Here is an 18,455-nt window from a genome sequence, read left to right on the forward strand (position 1 = left end):
ACGGGTTGCTCTGAGAACGTGTCGTTGTAACATAAATGACCATCCGCGTCGGCGCCTATCACTTTGTACGTGATGACGAGAGGAAGGACGATCAATGATGCATGTATAGTGGTCAGCTAGTCATGTCAGGTGTGTTGGCGCAACGGTCAGGCTTGCATATATATAAAGCGGCTGGGCGAAATTTTGTAATAAGTCTCATCAATACATTTCCATGTGCTTATTAACGTAAACCTTTCTATACTCGTAACGGACTCTTACTATCGCTTTCCTTTTGTTAATCCAGAATGTCAAATTGCGAAGGCGATCGCGACTGGGCGAACTATTTTGCCTCATGGCGCCCTGGCCAAAACCGTTCCCATCTTGGAGTACGAATCCCCTGGCGACGGCACAAAGCTCTCGACCTTGAGGCCGGCCTTGGCCTGGAAGACACAAATGATGTCTGATCCACCAAATTGGAAGCAGGAAATCTCGTCTCCCTTCTTCAGAACGTCGCCTTTCTGCACAGACAACTTGACCGACGAGACTTGGGCCATTCCAATGGGCAACACAGCAACTTTCCCAAGGACAGGGTTGTCGATAACGACCATCCCGCGCATTTGGAGGAACTGGTATCCAGGGCTGTCGGTGGCATCGGGACCACACGTGTTGCGGATAGGCTGGCACTTGGCATTGACCTCCAGGTATGCTGCGCCTTGAATGTTCTTTGCCTCGATGACGGTGCCGGAGACGGGTGCGTGCTGGCGATGGTAGTTGAACGTGTTTAAGAAGGCATGCATCCAGACGCCACCGTCAAAGTCGTGCGCAAACTCGCTGCCCTGCAAGAGCGATCCGATTGTCCACGGGAGACCCTTGATGTACACTATGCCCCCCGACTCGATGCTGACAATGCTCTGATTGACGACTGAGTTGTCATAGGCGCAATCGGCCGGGTAGACAATAATTTTGTCATCCTGTGGCGACTCAATGGGTCTCAATCCAGGCTTTAGATGACGAGCGAAGAACTGATTGAAGGTTCGGAATCCTCCTGGTGGAACCATTGCCTCTTCGTAGTTATACCGGGGGGAATCCTTGAAAGACTGCAGGGACTCTGCGGTAATGGAGGCTGGCGTGTCCAGGAAGAGCCCGATGAGCTGGGCGTACACAACGGCCCATGACGAGAGCCAAGTCAAGGGTTGGCCGACCCGGTTGGGGAGGATGGGGGTCTGTAGTTCTGCTAGGGGTTCTTGGCCCAGGATAAAGTAGAACATGCAAAAATTCTCGTAGATTTCCTTCCCCTCGTAATTCTCCTGGGGAATCCATGTTAAGAGGTCGTTGGCGAACTCGAGGAACGAGCGAGCATCTGTAATGCTGAGCCTGTTCATAGTCTCGGGCAGCTTCTTGTGAGCCATTGCCACGGCAGTCTGCAAGCCATTCGGGCTGACCTTCTCCAGATACCCCATCAAAATGATAATGATGGGATTAAAGTTGACAGGGCTATCGCCGATCACAGGTATCGTGGGGATTCTGGGCCGGTTAGGCTTGGGGGCCAAGCTGTTGATCGACTGCCCAACCAGTGAACCGCAAGCGCCGATGAGACAGTGCGGATACAATAATCTCCTGAACCAAGTCTTGAGACCGAACCAAGTCGTGAGACCGTCCATGTTGGGTGGGTATCAACAGTTTGACTTCGCTATAAACGTGTGGGCGCTTATGGTTTGTTGGGGGAAGAACAGCACCAGACAGCGAGGCAGGCTCGAATCATATGACGCGCCTTTGGCCTAGGCTCAGAAAACGCAGTGCCGGCTCTTAAAGACAAATTCAGAGGGGCCAGAAAAGGCGGTAAATTAGAACACTCAATGAGATCACTGCGACGGAGGCACTTGCTGCTACATAAATTACCTCATTGGAAAGCTCTCGGCGTGATTCAAATGGTCTGTGCTATCGAAACTTCCGTTTTCGCGCTTATTGCCAAGCTAAACGGCAATTAAGGTAGTAAGAGAAGGGTTTTATCATAGCGTATGGTATCAGACCAAGGCATCTAAATTGAGGCAAAAACAAGTGTGTTGTCGGCTATGACTGTAGAAGCGTGACGAACCATCTTATCCGCGAGGGAGACGATGTTCCCTTTATACATGCCTCGTCTATCTAGCTTATAATGTCTTTGCCTAGTGCGTTTTTCCGCCTCGGGCGCCTATCGTCAGACGCTGCACCCTTTTCCCAACAGAATGGGCAAATCTCCTCGGCTAGAGCGAGTTCCTTCGCGCAAGATAAATACAGGGCCAGACTACCACGGCCTCGGTACATAAGGTGCGACTGGCTTCTAGAATCTACGTCTAAGGTGGGCAAGACCGAAAGCAGGACAATGACTACCAATGAACACGTTTCCGGTGCACGGCCCCCCAACATTGAGTATGCGTATAGATCACTACACAGACGACCTGTCAATAAACTGCAGGTAGGTCCATGTTGCCGTCTTTTCTACAATAGGTTGAGAACTATTGAATGGTGCCCTTGGACGTCTTTTATTCCATGATTGCCGTGCCGATCTTTATGACCATCTCAGAGTCACCGGAACAATAAGAACAATACGAATAATAATAATACTGTAAAAAGCACGGCAAATATACTTCGTAAGATAGGTCTCGTCTGGAGGCCAATTTCCGAATCCGGCGCTGTTGGGAATGAAACGTTTCTCATGCAAGTATTGACGTCGTCTGAAGAAGTGGCAAGTCGATGCAGATGGGCTCGTACATTGGCTATGAAGCTTGGCGAGATCATGTTGAGTACCAGAGAACAGGACGGGTATCGACTACAAGATATACTTGAAGTCGCTCCGCGCTACGTCCGCACCGTTGACGAGACGTGCTATTTGGACACCCCCTGTTGTCTATTTAGACATTACGGGCTATGATGCGTTGAGGCGGCGGCGGCCATTAAGCCGTGGGAGTAGGCAACAGGCATTGCGCAAATTAAAGGCGTCGCGGCTCGTAGACTATAGCGGGCGGGCAATTAAGGCCATCACGGGCTGCGCGGCTGCTGCAGCAATTGAAGAGATCGCGAGCTGGTGGGCTGTACGGGCAATTGAAGCTATCGCGGGATGCAGGCTGCGGCAGCCATCGGGGGCATCGCGGGCTGCAGGGCTACACAGACAATTGAAGGTATCGCGTAATTAGAGGCATCGCGACCTGCCGGTTACTGCAGCAATTGAAGGATGTCGTCGCGGCGGGCCAGTTGGAGCCCTATCGCGGTATGACGAGTTTGCCTCTTTCGCTGGCCTTGGTCTGGCATCTAAATAGAAAACGGCCGATGTCTAAACAGCATGTCTCCCGTTGACTGCAGACAGGAGGCGGTGATGCAACATCTGCAAGATGTTGCCAGATCAGCAAGTCTCCTACGCCACCTGTTATGCATATGCAGATGATTGTACTGTTATACTGTATGACTCCCAAGGCACTGGATGCGTTGCCATTGCGAGGCAGCTGCAGCTGTGGGATTTTCTCCATCAAATGGCAGGGTAGAGAGAAAGGCGGGAGCTGCAAGCTTGAGCTGTGAGCAGAGCACTGGACGGAGCAGCACACGGGAAACCGCGCGTTCGGAGGTGAGTGAACATGTCTCCAGTGCGCCTTCCAGTGGCCGGGACACGACTTGAAGAGCTGTATTCAGCAGTGTCCGCAGGGGACACGAGCCCGTTCGGATAATGGACGCAAATATTACCGTCACACGTCAAGGCCGATCCAGGCCGACCACGATCGGCGATGCGAAGCGGGCTGCCGGACCATGTATTGGGCGATGCAGGTAACGTTGAAGATTCGACTAATCTGGTACTGGACGCCGCAGAACTGACTGTGATTGCAATTGCGTGCCGACTGGTGGTGAAATTCGTTATGAGCGCGCCTCGATCTGCCCACCATCAAACGGCAGCTTCCTTGCTCCGCCTAGTCCAGCTTTTTGCTGAAGTACATGACTCCATCCAATGGACTGGCGTTGTAGGGCGCAGTCTCCTCGAAGCCTTCTGAGACGTACAGCTTCACCGCAGCCTGCATCTTGGTCATTGTGTCGAGCAACACCTCGCTGTAACCCACTTCCCTGGCCCTCCTCGTAACCTCGCGAACCAAGGCCCGTGAGACTTGCCTTCCTCTGGCCGCAGGGTAGACAAAAAGCCTCTTGATCTCGCAGTAGCGCGCGTCGGGTCGCCGTTGTCGCAAGAACTCCGGACCCAGCTCAATCGGCCGCATGGCAATGCAGCCAAGAACACTGTCAGACAGTGGATCAACCGCCAAGAGCAGCGCGCCGGACGGCGCCGCGTATTTCCCAGGGAGCCCTTTGCGTTCTGCAGCGTAATCCTGGAACGAGATATCCATGTCGAGCCATTCCGTGTATGTGTCGAAGCACCTCTCAGCCGCAGCAATGTCGGCTGCGGCTTCGACTTGTCGAATGACAAGAGGAGCGGGCGCGGCGGGCTCGGCTGGACTCGTGTTGGTGGGGCCCGGCATATCGGCACAGGGACCGACAGGGTAGTAACTAGTAACACGGGCCGTGCGGGCGTGCGTGCGTGGGTTGTGAACTTGTGATGGCTCGGTGAGCGGCCTGGCGATGAAGGTCGCAGACGATGAGTGATCCGTTCCGCGCAGGGTCCGTCACAGCAGCAGCATGGTAGGGCGTGTAAAGACATGTCCCGTTAGACCGACCTTCGGAGCGTTTCGTTTTCTTTGCCCAGCCCACACCGGCCGGTGCCAGGCTTTAGCCACGGGCTGGACGCTGCCTACACCCGGGGCCGCCGGCGAGTGGTGCCTTTGTCCGTGGCGCAGCGCATGCCATGTGGAGTGCAGTGACGCACCTTCATCCTCCCCTGACGCAGCGTGCAAACTCCTTTGACTGCTTGCAAGTATTATTAGCTAATACATCTGGGCAGGGACTGGAGCTTGGAGTCGGAGGCTGTCCGTGGGCTTGACCCTGCAGGAGTTCAACAAAGACTCTCTTTACGTTCTTTTTGGGCTGACTGCCACGCGTCGCTACTTCTTCTCCGAAATCCCTCGACTTGTCAATTGCATGGAGCGATATCCGCGACGCCCGCTTATGACTCCGACTGCGACCGACCGTGGATCCTTCCAGCGCACTACACCGGGCTGAGCTGCTGCTTGTCTAGGGGCCCTCGGCCGCTCCCGTCACAACCTGGTCGTGGTTGGACGGCAGGTGATGGACATGTCCGCCACCAGCCAACAGCAACAGGGCGGCCGACTGCGATTGCCGCCCCCCCGAGTCGCTGTTCCAAATGGGGGCACACGACCGACCGAACCGACCTACAATGACACTTATGTTGTCGCCTATGACTTTGGCGGCGTTGGTACGTCGCCGCATGCCCGAGGCTTGCCTATGAAGCTGACCTTTGTCGTCGCCGTGCCCAACAGACTATGATGCAGCAGCCAAAGAATTCAGCTTGCTGCTGGACAGCCTCGAGGCAGCTGGGCTGCATGTCGAGGTGCGCCCCAGCTTCGAAAAGACCATTCTCGTTTTCGTAAAGGCACCAGAACAACTCTTGGGCAACACCGTCTACAAGTCCAGGTAGGGAGAATCCGACAGGTAAAAGCGGCAAATTCCATGCTGACCTGGAGGCTAACGCACATACGTCGCACAGAGTCAGGGACTGGCTTTACAGCATCACCCAAAACCGCCCCGAAGGCGATAAAGACACCGTCGTGCGCGCGTGGTACGAGGCTGAGGACCTCTTGGCCATGCATCACCTCGTTGCCTGGCCGAAAGAGCTCGGGGGTGCTGGCATCACACCCGAGACGGGCCGATGGGAGAATGTCAAGGCCATCTTCCCGCTGCACAACGAGCGTGACAACCAAGTGCTACTGAGACACCTCAGCCGGCGGTTGGTGCTCACCAACGACGATTTTGACAAGATCCGCGACTTGCTTGGCGCAAAGGTAAAGGTTGGCCCCGACTTGTCATCAAACGTGGCTGACGCAGTGCGATTTCGTTCAGGTAGCATTTTACTTCGCCTTCATTCAGACATACCTGATGTTCCTGACCTTTCCTGCCATTACCGGCGTCCTCACCTGGCTTTTCCTGTCGCAGTATTCGCTCGCGTACGCCATTCTGACGAGCATCTGGTGCTCCGTCTTTCTTGAGTACTGGAAGGTTCAAGAGCTGGACCTCAGCATACGGTGGAAAACACGGGGTGTCAACAAGTCAAAGACCAACCGACCCGAGTTCAAGTACGACCGCGTCCTGATTGACGCCCACGGCCGAACCAGGCACCACTTTCCTAAGTGGAAGCACATCACCCGACAGCTTCTGCAAATCCCCTTCATCGTGCTGGCGACTGTCGTGTTGGGCGCCATCATCTGCTGCGTTTTTGCAGTCGAGATTCTCATTTCAGAGGCATACGATGGCCCTTACCAGTTCTATTTGGTAAGCACAAGGCCATTAGAGGCCATTCCGGTTTGTCTTTGGTCCTGACAAGGATGTAGGAATACTTGCCAACGGTTCTCCTGGCCGTCGCGATTCCGTACATGAGCTCATCGCTCGAGGGAATCGCAGAGGCGCTCACGCAGTACGAGAACCATCGGACGGCCGACCAGCATGAAATGTCGCTGACGCAGAAGATCTTTCTGCTCAACATCATCACCAACTACCTACCCATTTTGCTTACGGCGTTTGTGTATGTTCCCTACGGACATATTGTTGTGCCGAGCTTGAAGAGAGTCCTGCAACGTCTCCTGCCCAGCCTCTCGAGCCGACTGTCGGCGGAGGCATTCCGGTCGGACCCGAACCGGCTCCGGAACGAGGTCATCGCTCTTACCGTCACTGGCCAAATCTCCAGCTTTTTCGAGGAGAACCTTTTGCCGCTCATCAAGCATAAGTTTCTTGGCTGGCATCGCGCCTATCGCAGGGCTCATTCTAAGGACGCCATGCTCCTGCGAATGACCACCGACGACGCAGAAGAAGTCGAGTTCTTGAAAACATGCCGAAACCAAGGCACGTTGCCGCAGTATAATGTGCAGGACGACATTGCCGAAATCGTTCTTCAATTTGGCTACCTGGCGCTCTTTGCACCGGTGTGGCCGCTCATCTCGCTCGGGTTCCTCATCAACAATTGGATCGAGCTTCGATCGGACTTTGCCAAGATATGCTTTGAGCACAGGCGCCCAGCTCCCACGCGCGCAGACGGCATCGGGCCGTGGGTGCAGTCGCTGGAGATGCTTACGTGGCTGGGAAGCATCATCACGGCCGCCATGGTCCACCTTTTCGGCTCCGATGGCCACAAGTCGCATTGGGCGACGCTGCCCGTGACGGTCTTCATCAGCGAACACATCTTGCTAGTGCTCCGTTCCCTAGCACGATGGGTCTTTGAGAGGTTCGGTTCGGAACAGATTCGCCGGGAGCGCGATGAGCGATACGCCCGGCGTTTATCGTACCTCGATAACATTGAGGCTAACAGGCAGGCTGGGCTGCACCTAAGTCCTGCTGAGAAGGAGCGAAGAAAGTCTGTCCTTGTTCTGGGTGCTGACAGCTTCTGGAGGAAGCAGGTAGACGATGGCATGAGCGCTGCAGCTGGTCTGCGGCTCATCAACATGGCCAAGGAGTGGGACGCTGAGCACGCCGACGTGGCAGACAGGAAGAAGAAGTAAAAGCGGCTGCTTAGCGTTCGGAGTAGGCTACAACAATATACGCGCAAGATGGGGAAATACCGGGCATCTCGTCTGACAGACCTGCATATGTGCTCACGACGATCCAGCATTGCCTTTCGCGGTCGAATCCGCGCCCCTCAAAGGCAGCTCCATGGTCTGGTGACCATCTCCCAAAAGCGACTTCAATTTTTTGTCAAGCCAATCCAGGTCTGTTTTGTTCAATCCAGGCCCCCCCGCCCTGTAGTCGCGTCAGTTGTAACCCTACTGCCTCCAGTCAAAAAGCCCTGGATAGCTTACCAGTGGCCCCAAATAGACGGAAAAGGAATACATTCCCCGATCCCCTCTGACATGCACTTGACTTCGTATTCCGAGTCTTCGGGGGGAAAGTAGAGATCGGTCTTTCCGGGGAGCACAAGTGTCTTGGCTTTGATCGCCTGCATGGCTACCTCGAAGTTGCCATCGAACGGCGCTTGGTTTGAGCAGTCTCCTCTTTGCCACGTTTCCAGCATCGTCAACATGTTCTCGGGGTCTGCTTTGTTAGCTCAGAGAACGGTGACGTAAATGGTATATGGACCGGGAGAGAGGCCAACGCTACGAACCTTTGGAGAGCGCCCACGCCTCCCAAAAGTCAGTCATAAACTTCTCAAGGCTGCTGTAGCCGAGCGCCGTTTCGTAAACGCGCTCTCGGTAGAAAGCCTGGCTGAATCCCCACCCTGCGTACACGCGACCGAGTGCCTTGAGCCCCGCCGTCTTCTCCTCTTCGGACCACACCCGGTAGTTGTCTGCGGGCGTGCTCTCGCCAGCGCAGCTACCCGCCGAAGACACACCCTTTGCGGCCAGCAGAGCACTCTTCACTCCCTCGAGAAAGACTTGGTTGTGCAGCGACGTTCGCGCGCTGCCGCAGAACGGCACGCCCAGGTCGCTGAAGTCGGGGTACTGCGTCAGCCACTGGTAAGTCTGGGCGGCGCCCATGCTCCATCCGAGAATGCATCGCGCGTGGGTGACGCCCAGGCCCTTCGTCACGAGCTGGTGCTGAGCAGTAACGTTGTCGCGAAGGGTGATGCTGGGGAAGGGTCTGGCTGGGTCGCGGGGTGTGTTCGACGGACTGCTGGACTGCCCATTGCCAAACAGTGCTGGGACGATGATGTAGTATCGCTTTGGGTTGAGGGCCTTGTCTTCCCCAATAAGCCACTCGTTGTCTGCGATGCGACCGCTGAACCAGCTCGGATAGATGATGGCGGGGTTCGCTGCATCACCGTACGTCTTGTAAGCGATGTATGCGTTCTCAAGTCTGCCACCTAACTGGAGGTCGATGTCGCCGAGGTCGAAGGTCTCGTAGTCACCCATTGTGCGAAGAAGTAGCAGTCACTGGCAATCGTCGTCGGCAGATTCAGAGGGTTATGGGTTGCAGTTGAAGTTCGTCTCTATTGAGATGTACGGTGTTGCGCAGCAGGTGAGGGGCCACGAGTGCTACCCCGATGCCGAGCCCAGCCCGTGCCATAGCAAACCTACTTGCCCATCTCGGCCAGTCTCGGGCTCGTGACTAGGTGTGGGTGGCTGCGGGCATGCCCGTCTTCAACACCAAGCCCGCGCAGGACTACCCTCTCTCCAAATATAAGGAGGCGCGTCGCTATCCTTCGATAACCGAGCTCGGAGTGCCGTTTGACCAGACTGAACGCGCTCTCTGCAGTCTCGTAGCTCGTCACTGAACGCCCGACCAGCAACCAGCCCTCCACATCCCGGGATGGCTCCGTCCCTGGCACGAGGGCTTTTCCAACGATCACCCGGTAGCTTCATTCAGGTTGAAGCAGCGCCCGGCGCCCGAAGCGAAAAATCCGCAGCGCAAGTCAACTTCGCATCCGGCTGAAAGGGTCCAAAGATTGACGGGGTTGTTGCAGCTTATATCAAGAAAGGTTCGGCCGACCGGCGCAAGTCAGTGATGCCAACGCGGGGTAACAGACGGTGGAGCGAGGGCCCATCATGGTGAATGCTCGCTGCTCCCAACTCAACCAGCACCCCTCATCCCCCCATCTTTAAACTGGCTCCAGTGGGGGCTTGGGGGTGCCGCACGGTGGCCCAGGCACGTTACATTCTGTGTGCGCGGAGCTACTCAGTACAGCTCGCCGGTGTGCCTTCTGGAAACACACCCGGACTTGAGAGAGCGCGCGCGGGGGTCGTCCACAACAGCCCACAGCCAGCCCCGCCCCCACGCAACATGACAGCTCGCGATGTCGCTGACGAGCGGCGAACGGGAAAGCTGGAGGTTTTATTAACACGTCGAGCCGCCAGGCAACCCGCCGCGGCTCATCGGCCGATACTAGAACCGAGGAGACCACAGACCACTGGCCCAAGCTTCAAGAGATACCAGCGGGTGAGGCAATTGTAAGATACCCGGCCTACGATAAATACAGGTTGGGTCCCCGCTGGCTGGTGGGCTGACGGACGCTTGTGTCGCGCACTTCGTGGAGCAATCGCGAAAAAACCACCCAGCACCTGACAAGCCCTTTCCGCCAAAATGTCTCTGCAGGACCGTAGAAAGGCCGTCGGCCAAGTAAGTCGACCGTCACCTAGCTGCCGGGCCACTATACGCTAACAGAGACTCTGCAGCTGTTCGCCGTTGGCTTCCACGGCAACGAGATCAACGACGACATCCGGACACTGATTCGGGATTACGGAGTCGGCGCGATTGTCCTTTTCAAGCGCAATGTGCGAGATGCGGACCAGCTCCGAGCCTTGTCGCAAGGCCTTCAGACCATTGCCAAGGAAGCCGGTCACAGGCAACCGCTCTTTGTCGGCATCGACCAAGAAAATGGCCTCGTCACACGGATCTCGCCGCCGGTTGCCGCGCAGATGCCTGGGCCCATGTCGCTGGGTGCCACGAGCTCCCTCGATTCGACGCACGCCGTCGCCGTCGCTACCGGGGAGATGCTCCGACACTTCGGCATCAACATGAACTACGCGCCCATCGGCGATATTAATTCCGAGCCCCTTAACCGAGTCATTGGCACGCGAAGCCCCGGAGACAACGCGGAAACCGTCTCCAAGTTCGCGTCTGCGTGCGCCCGAGGACTTCGCGAGGCCGGCGTGGCGCCCTGCATTAAGCATTTTCCCGGACACGGCGACACAGACGTCGACTCACATTACGGCTTGCCAGTCATCGATAAGTCGCGAGCGGATCTGGACAAGACCGAACTTGTCCCGTTCCGGGACGCGGCCCGCGAAGGGATTGAGATGGTCATGACGGCACACATCTCCATGCCCCAGTTGGGCTCCAAGCTGCCATCGACCCTGTCGCCGCAGGCAATTGGCATCCTGCGCAACGAGTTCAACTACAACGGAGTCATCATGACCGATTGCTTGGAGATGGATGGCATTCGAGCCACCTACGGCACCGTAGAGGGTGCCCTCATGGCATTCCAGGCTGGCGTCGACAACGTCATGATCTGCCACACGTTCGACGTGCAGGCAGCAGCCATCGACCGCATCTGTGCTGCGATAGACTCCGGAGAGATCACCCAACAGCGGATCGATGAGTCGCTGGAGCGTTTGAGCAAGCTGAAGTCAAAGTTCACCAGCTGGGACACAGCCCTCCAAACGGGAACACCAGAGGCGCTGCAGACACTCAACACCAAGGGCTTCGAGCTGGCCTCGGGCGTCTACAGGGCTGCCGCAACTCTCGTGCGGTCTCAATCTGGCGTTCTACCTCTCTCACCGACTGCTTCGACAGTGTTCGTGTCGCCTGGACCGAACATTCCCGTTGGCGGCGGCGCTGTTGACAGCGGCGACGCCACTCTGCCCACACGGGTGCCCTGGGTGAAGAGCGCCTTTGCCGACACCATTCGCCAGAACAACGCCGACATAGTGGACATTCGCTTCACCGAGACCGGCTTGACCGAAGAGCAGTGGGAGCAAGTGACCGACGCGGACGTCGTCATTCTGGCGACACGTAACGCCCTGGAGTCGCCCTACCAGAAGGAGATGGGCCTCGAGATTGCCCGTCGTCGTAAGGACAAAGCGCTTGTGGCGATTGCGACGTGCGCTCCGTATGACTTTTTGGAGGACGAGGACGCCATCAAGACGTACCTCGCGGTGTACGAGCCTACGGTCGAGGCTTTCAAGTCTGCGGTGGATGTGATCTACGGGAAGGAGAAGGCCCTTGGCAAGCTGCCAGTTCAGTGGCCGAGGCTATAAGTTAGAATACCTCCTTTTCCGAAAGGTATATTGACGTGGAAGAGTGTCATCCCAAACTTGGACCTTTGATGATGATGCGGGAGCCTGACTGCTGGCCGCTGTCTATAGGTGCCTCGCTGTAGCTCTGAGCAGGCGCTGAATGGGGAAATGAGAGTGACACAGACACTGTGGCGCGCCCTCGTCAGATGGGCCCATCCCAATGGATTCACAAATTGACCAGACATGTCTCATAATGAATATTGGGTATTCGTGTACGTCAACGCTGATCAGATGGTCTGAAAATGCTTCAACAAGGCTGTCAACAAGTAAACGGAGAAGGCATCTGGCCGCTAGCATAGGCATCCTTGATCGCACGGACAGTGACGTAGAGACCGGCGACGCAGATGAACCCGCCCGTCAATATTGTCGCGATGGAGAGTGCAGCCTGGAACCATTTCCGGCGCCATGAGTAGAAGCCGCCCCCGTCGTGGTACGAATCGTGAAGCCAAAACATGCCGGCACTGTCGCGCGCAATGACTTCGAGTTAGCGAAACGGCACAAAGAGCTGAAGTGTCACCCTGCAACATATGAGAGAGGGAGGGAGCGCGCGCGCGCATAAAAAGCACCGCGAGCGCTCAATTGGGGAACTGACATTCCATACGTAAACCACGCGGCGAAGAGCGACGCGGCGATTCCGATCAAGTAGTTGAAGATTGGAACTCCGACCGCGAGGAGGAACGACAAGCCATTGGCAAGCAGGACGAGCCCAGCCCACACGCTCCAGCCCAATACCGTGTGGCTGTGAAGGTGCCTCGAGTGCCGAAACACTCTCACAAAGATCACCTTGCTGGCCGTATGCGCGTACAGAGACCCAGCGAGGAGAAAGTTTGGTATTGCGATGCCGTACGACACCTTCTGCCAGTACGGGGACAGCGAGGAGAACGAAGGCGACATGACCGTGCTGCCAATGTAGCCGTAGGTCACGCCAGCGAAAATCGCGTAGAAGACTGTGGCGAAAGTCTGCAAGGTGTACGCGGCTCGCATGGCATGCTTGGGTTCCTTCATCTCAGAAATGAGGACGAAAAACCTGCGACTATTAGCGACGCCACGACGGGCCAGTAGAGCCACGTGTTTCCGGTAGGAGGACTCACATAAAGTGTCCAGCAAACGCGAACACGGGGTTGGTGATTGACACAAAGGCCGTGTAGAAGTCGGACGACACCGCGACGTCGACAGATCTGTTCGGGTCTGGCGACAGGCCTGCCGCGGCCATGCCCACGATCCCGGCAATGAAGATGCTCAATACACTCGCGATTGAGATCCAGCTGAGACCATGAAACGTTCTCGGCAGCGAGCAGAGCAGGGTCGGGATGGCGAATATCCCCGTGTACAGCGTCAAACACAGCTTGTTGTCGCTCAGCGCCGCGAGCGCAATCTGGCCAGCGAGCAGCTGCCCGCCGCAGGCAAAGATGGAAAAGCACAATGTTCCAAATGCCAGGAGCTCGCGCCCGATGGGCCCGAAAAGAATGTAGCCCGCGTCGCCCATGGTGTGCACGTCGGGATGGCGCAGCTTGAACTGAACCAACAGCCAGGAGGTGTACGTGGCGAAGACGCCGAGGAACACGATGATGACCAGGCCCGGTACCATGCCTACCACGGCGAGAGACGACGGCAGAGAGAGCATTCCATTTGACACAATCTCGGTGATCATGAGGATCGCGACGAGGGGCCAGGAGAGCCGCTTGTATTTGATGTCGTGATTGGCCTCCTGCCCGAAAACATCGTCGGCGTCACCTTTCATGTTGACGGGCTCGTCGCTGGGATGGTCATGGCTGGCAAGCATGGCCTTGCTGGCTAACTCGGGCGCGACTATTGTTTCGCGGGAGGCCAGGGGTTTGCCGGGTCGTCCAATTCGCAGATGGGGGAGAATTGAAGACGACGAAGGCGCTCAGGCGATCGCGGCGGTGCGGTGTTGGCCCATCAAATACCGGCGACTGTGGAACAGCGGCTCATCGGGCCTCGAGGGACCATGGAATTGAGACGACCAGACCGCGACCGATCGTGGGCGAAACGCCCCAGTAATAGCCCTCGGTTCTGCAATTGCGGGAGGCACTAACCCACGAGAGGAAGGTGTCCCCAATGTCTGCCGTGTGCTGGGAAATGGTCTGCTTACGGCGGCCGGGGTACGTATTGGTGTTTGGTGTGCGCCAGGATGGTGCATGTCTGCTTCGCCATCAAGATACGAGTACAAAAAATCCCACCCCTGTCCTCGTGCCCCTTGCTTTGCGGACCAAGCCATGCCTGGCCGTATTGGGAATGCCGACGGGGGACAACCATTTGGCTCTTCATCCCTGGTGAAACCGCCCATGCTCTTCCTGTTCCGTTTTGAGTTGACAACATTGAATTGAGCTAGGCTGGCCGTGGGTACGACGACCGTCCGGCCAACTGCGCAACACGTATTATGTACTGCGCACTCATATGCGATTCAAGTCATTGCGGTTAACGAACCATCTCGCGCCACCAATCGCTCCTTATGACGGAAGATGAACTCGCCAAGGGGCGCACTGCAACATGGCATGGGAGGTACATGTACAGTGATGCAGAACTGCGCAGATAACTTTCTCCACGGCAATCGCACTTGGACTTTTCTGAGTCAAAAGCCAGTATTCTTGATACCCTTGATCACTACCAGAACTTGCCCTCGAAGCAAGATCCGGCCTTCTCATAGCTAGTGAGTCCCTTGCACACTCTAGTCTACACTCTAGTATGGCGTGCTAAACAACTAGCAGCTGACGTCGCCGTGCGCCCACCGTTATGCTTCCACGATATGCGCGAAATGGTGCCTTCATAACTTTAGGTCTACCGCCGGTCAGATCTACACTTCTAAGGCTTCACCCGGTGGTGGCTTCACGGGTCCTTGCTATGATTGCGGGTTATGCGTATCAATCCCTACTACGATATGCAACGATGGATATGTTCATATAAGTCTATGCAAGTTGCAAGTATTAATTGACATATCTTCTAGTGTCCTACAGGTACGCATTACAGCAGTTCTAAGTGTTTCTACAATAATAGTAGCCAACCGCGATACAAAAGCACTTACCCTAACTACAATACGGACAGCAACAACTGCGGACGCTATAGACATGCGGTTAGTATCTCGCGAGCCTAGGGGATACTTTCACGTTCCTCGCTATACGCAACGCAACAGCCAGCTCGACTTTTTCCAATTCGAACGTAACCTCTAACAGCATAACCTTCGTGCGGGGCGGATAATGCGTATATCTCTAGAAAGTGCTATCCTACAGACAACTACAACGATAATAAAATAGAGTACACCAGTTTGCCCAGTTCTGACTGCGGGTGCACCAATAGCGGGTACTGCCATGTAGACGCAGCAAGCGCGGGTTTCTGCGTATCTCGTACTGACTGCCCCGACATGCCTTGTACTTACATAACAACGGCGGACTGCGCCGAAGCCGCCGTCTGCGCTTACATATGCTGCTTTACAGGCTTATCCAATCTCGGGTATATTAACTCGGAGTGGCTATCCGGTTTGACTTGACATGTTGGCAAGTTAGGTATAGACTTCGTAGTGTCGGGGATCGAAGAACCGGAGTTATGGACTTTCTCGTATCGATTAATATCGAGGTGCTCAACATGCTATCAAACTAGGATGCCGAGAAGTAGACGGGCAAAATGGATTTAGGGGTGTGGGTTAATGTATCGTTAGGATGAGGGATAAAAGACGCACGCAACTCTTTTTGCGCATCAACTGATGCGTCTCGGCCGATGCACAGTCTCGGTTTCAGATGCAATTGTCGACTATACTATACTACTTTATCAGCTTTGATTCCGAGAGCAAATCATCCCTCTATAGATCTTGCACAGGCGCAGCTGCGTGATCGCGTGCCCACTGCTGTACTCTTGTGTAGTTCTTACACTTCCTCCGCATATTAAAATCCGCGTCATATCCATATTTACTGTTCTCGTCGGGAAGATATACCATCGGGGTAACATCAGCCGCGCATACGAGAGACTTGCGCAAAGATTCGATGCAGTGGTCGGCATGCTGACGCAGAAACTGTTCGGACTGGTTGAAGCCGTTTGTGTGGCTGTAGTCGTAGTGTTTCCTGTACGAAAACTGCCGCACGAAATTCTTTATGGTTTCAGAGTCATCGAAGTAGCTTCCCGACGTCGAAGCATAGACTTACCAGGCAGTGCAACTGATGGAACACGTTTAGGAACCCCAAGACGCCCTCTCCATACTGGGGCGCCACGTGGATAAACTTCTCGGGTGGTGTCTTATTGAGAGACGCCATGTGCTCCTCTGGGAAACGTATATTTGGGACTGGGCAGGTCGAAGTCAGAAACCAGACATCCAGCGTCATGGAAATCTTGTGCGCGTAGGCGAGGGAGGCATAGTGTTGGGACCATACGGCGCCACAGATCATCCCATCTTTTCTCTAGCTCTGGTGACGGCTGCCCCTCATATGGAGACGACTCCTGCAGAAAGCCATTTTCATCGGTGAACTCTGTGTACTCTACGTCGCCGGTTTCTAAGAATGGTGCTATCATGCCGCGTACCGAGGTCAGTATGCATTTTCGTGAATGCAGAACGGAACTAGAAGGGAAGACGCTTGCAAAGCTGTCTCTCACTTACAGTACGGCGACAACTGCTTTGCGCATAAAAGGTCGCTCGGTTTCCTCGATGCAACTATATGCAAGGATACGGCCAAGGCTATGACAAAGACCGTCTGCACCACTGTGAATATCCAGAGCTTTACATTTGGACGCCGTGCAGCGATGAGAAGCGCGAGCTTTTCGGGTTCAGACGTCGCGACTGACTCATCGTCGCTGACTGTACTGTACCTCGCAGCCGCTGCTGATGCCCACTTGAGGGAAGGCATGTGTGTGCTTGTTGGCTCAGGGCAGTCCACCCGCCTTCGGTGTACGCATTCGACGGGGCGTGTAACAGGATGCACGGTGGTGAACTTCGGAATAAGGCAATGAAGCAGGGGTGCATTGCGCGTCGTATTTGTGAGATAGAATTCACCGTGGCATATCACGTGTCGGTCGTGAGCCTGTACCATGCGCCTACACTTTGGCGCGACTTGTCAGGTTGGAGGGCAGCTGTGGTGGGGAGTTTAGGCGCTGGCGCTGGCGCTGGCGCCGTGTCTCACCGTGCTTCTCTTGCAGGGTTTGCATCGCGTTCTGGAAATGACGTGACCTTTTCTGTCTGTCGAACAAACAATTCGGGGAGGAACTATCCCTCCAGCCAGAGTCCTTGGAGCAACCTCTTCGTCACTGTCTCCAGTCGTCCAGTTGTTAAGCCGTCGCCGCCGACAGTTTATATTCCTAGTCACGGGGTACTTTGATGTAATTCGTGCTTAGGTCGTTTGTACTCTTTGTATCGATGCCGTTCAAAAATATCAGGATTCCATTTCAGAAAGACCAATCGCCAAATTATACGCCCATTGAAAATGCGGACTGCGAGGGCTGTGGTCGGTAAGATTTAAGCGGAGAGGAGAACATGTCCTGATTCTTGCGTATCGGGCAATGCATCAAACATTGGCTGACAAAACTCCGGCTGAAAGTCACAAATATTCCATTAGACCCCAAGGCAATATCCCAAGCACCATCACTCTTGGCTTGGTGACGGGTCTTCTCGTTATGGTGGTTATAACGCTGTCCACCTTGGGGATGCTGGGATACCGACTCACCCCGCCACAACACGGTGGCCTATGCCCCGTTGCCCCCATACGACGAGAATGGCGTTCTCTCACAGACGATGAGAAGACTGAGTTCACAGAGGCGGTCAAGTGTCTTGCTACCGTACCCTCCCGGTGGATGTATAACGGCAGTCTATACGATGACTTCACCGCCTTGCACGCCAGAATCGGCCAATTAAGTTGGGTGACATGCTCTCCCCTATCCTGCAGATGGCTTCGGACGTTTCAGGCACTTCGCTAATACCTTTCCCTGTCCAGGCCATCGATCGGCGTCATTCCTGCCCTGGCATCGGTACACTCTCTCCGTTTGGGAAGCATCACTTCGAGAGCACTGTAATTTTAAAGGCCAAATCCCGTTCGTTTCCTGATGAAGAACTCCAGTGTGACTCGCGCTACATGGTTCATTTTCCTCAGACAGGAAGCGCTGACTTAGATCCCAACTAATGCAGGTATTGGGACTGGTCTCTAGACTGGACGGATCTCACGCAGTCGTCCATTTGGGATGAAGACACTGGATTCGGCGGCGACGGTATCATCGGACCAGGAACCGACAACTCCATAGCCGTAGGTAATGGTAGCTGCGTGACAAACGGACCTTTTTCACAGCTTCGACCCATCTGGTACAATCAGAGCTATGTCCCGCACTGCATCTCGCGTGGATTTCGGAACAACCAGACCGTTGGACACCTTCGCAGCGCCGACTTTAGTCCTGAGTGGATGGGCCGAGTCAAGCGCAGCCCAACCTACGTCAAGTTCATCAGGCACGTGGAGCTGCATTTGCACAATACTATACACAAGTCCATATCCGGAGACTTTGAAGTTCTGACGGCACCAAATGGTGAGTTGCTGATAAGTCATGTCGGTGTTAAGCCCTGAATTATCTCAGTACACCTCGACGGCTGAGGGAGTTTTTCTTTGAAGCATATATTGTCGAGCT

General features: G+C 55.2%; 7 protein-coding genes across 7 annotated transcripts; 2 read left to right on the top strand and 5 right to left on the bottom strand.

Annotated features, from left to right (window-relative positions):
• Positions 1 to 329: 329 nt before the first annotated feature.
• PLICBS_007900 (uncharacterized protein) lies at positions 330 to 1,640 on the bottom strand (the record flags this gene model as incomplete). Its single annotated transcript, XM_018321383.2, has 1 exon — positions 330 to 1,640. The coding sequence occupies one exon, from the start codon at positions 1,638 to 1,640 to the stop codon at positions 330 to 332; it is 1,311 nt and encodes a 436-aa protein (XP_018181280.2).
• A 2,274-nt stretch (positions 1,641 to 3,914) lies between these two features.
• PLICBS_007901 (uncharacterized protein) lies at positions 3,915 to 4,472 on the bottom strand (the record flags this gene model as incomplete). The annotated part of the gene is made up of 1 exon (XM_018321384.2): positions 3,915 to 4,472. The coding sequence occupies one exon, from the start codon at positions 4,470 to 4,472 to the stop codon at positions 3,915 to 3,917; it is 558 nt and encodes a 185-aa protein (XP_018181281.2).
• Positions 4,473 to 5,181: 709 nt separating this feature from the next.
• Positions 5,182 to 7,616, top strand: PLICBS_007902 (uncharacterized protein; the record flags this gene model as incomplete). Its single annotated transcript, XM_018321385.2, has 5 exons — positions 5,182 to 5,323; positions 5,388 to 5,541; positions 5,615 to 5,909; positions 5,968 to 6,396; positions 6,456 to 7,616. The coding sequence occupies 5 exons, from the start codon at positions 5,182 to 5,184 to the stop codon at positions 7,614 to 7,616; spliced, it is 2,181 nt and encodes a 726-aa protein (XP_018181282.2).
• A 293-nt stretch (positions 7,617 to 7,909) lies between these two features.
• On the bottom strand, positions 7,910 to 8,963 carry PLICBS_007903 (uncharacterized protein; the record flags this gene model as incomplete). Its single annotated transcript, XM_018321386.2, has 2 exons — positions 7,910 to 8,145; positions 8,216 to 8,963. The coding sequence occupies 2 exons, from the start codon at positions 8,961 to 8,963 to the stop codon at positions 7,910 to 7,912; spliced, it is 984 nt and encodes a 327-aa protein (XP_018181283.2).
• Positions 8,964 to 10,131: 1,168 nt separating this feature from the next.
• Positions 10,132 to 11,807, top strand: PLICBS_007904 (uncharacterized protein; the record flags this gene model as incomplete). The annotated part of the gene is made up of 2 exons (XM_018321387.2): positions 10,132 to 10,167; positions 10,224 to 11,807. 2 exons carry the CDS (start codon positions 10,132 to 10,134, stop codon positions 11,805 to 11,807), a joined length of 1,620 nt encoding a protein of 539 aa, XP_018181284.1.
• A 298-nt stretch (positions 11,808 to 12,105) lies between these two features.
• Positions 12,106 to 13,629, bottom strand: PLICBS_007905 (uncharacterized protein; the record flags this gene model as incomplete). The annotated part of the gene is made up of 3 exons (XM_018321388.2): positions 12,106 to 12,307; positions 12,439 to 12,873; positions 12,938 to 13,629. The coding sequence occupies 3 exons, from the start codon at positions 13,627 to 13,629 to the stop codon at positions 12,106 to 12,108; spliced, it is 1,329 nt and encodes a 442-aa protein (XP_018181285.2).
• Positions 13,630 to 15,660: 2,031 nt separating this feature from the next.
• On the bottom strand, positions 15,661 to 16,108 carry PLICBS_007906 (uncharacterized protein; the record flags this gene model as incomplete). Its single annotated transcript, XM_065601264.1, has 2 exons — positions 15,661 to 15,945; positions 16,001 to 16,108. 2 exons carry the CDS (start codon positions 16,106 to 16,108, stop codon positions 15,661 to 15,663), a joined length of 393 nt encoding a protein of 130 aa, XP_065457336.1.
• Positions 16,109 to 18,455: the final 2,347 nt, after the last annotated feature.

The sequence above is a fragment of the Purpureocillium lilacinum genome (assembly GCF_023168085.1).
Source record: "Purpureocillium lilacinum CBS 284.36 DNA, scaffold_5, whole genome shotgun sequence".
Taxonomy (NCBI): domain Eukaryota; kingdom Fungi; phylum Ascomycota; class Sordariomycetes; order Hypocreales; family Ophiocordycipitaceae; genus Purpureocillium; species Purpureocillium lilacinum.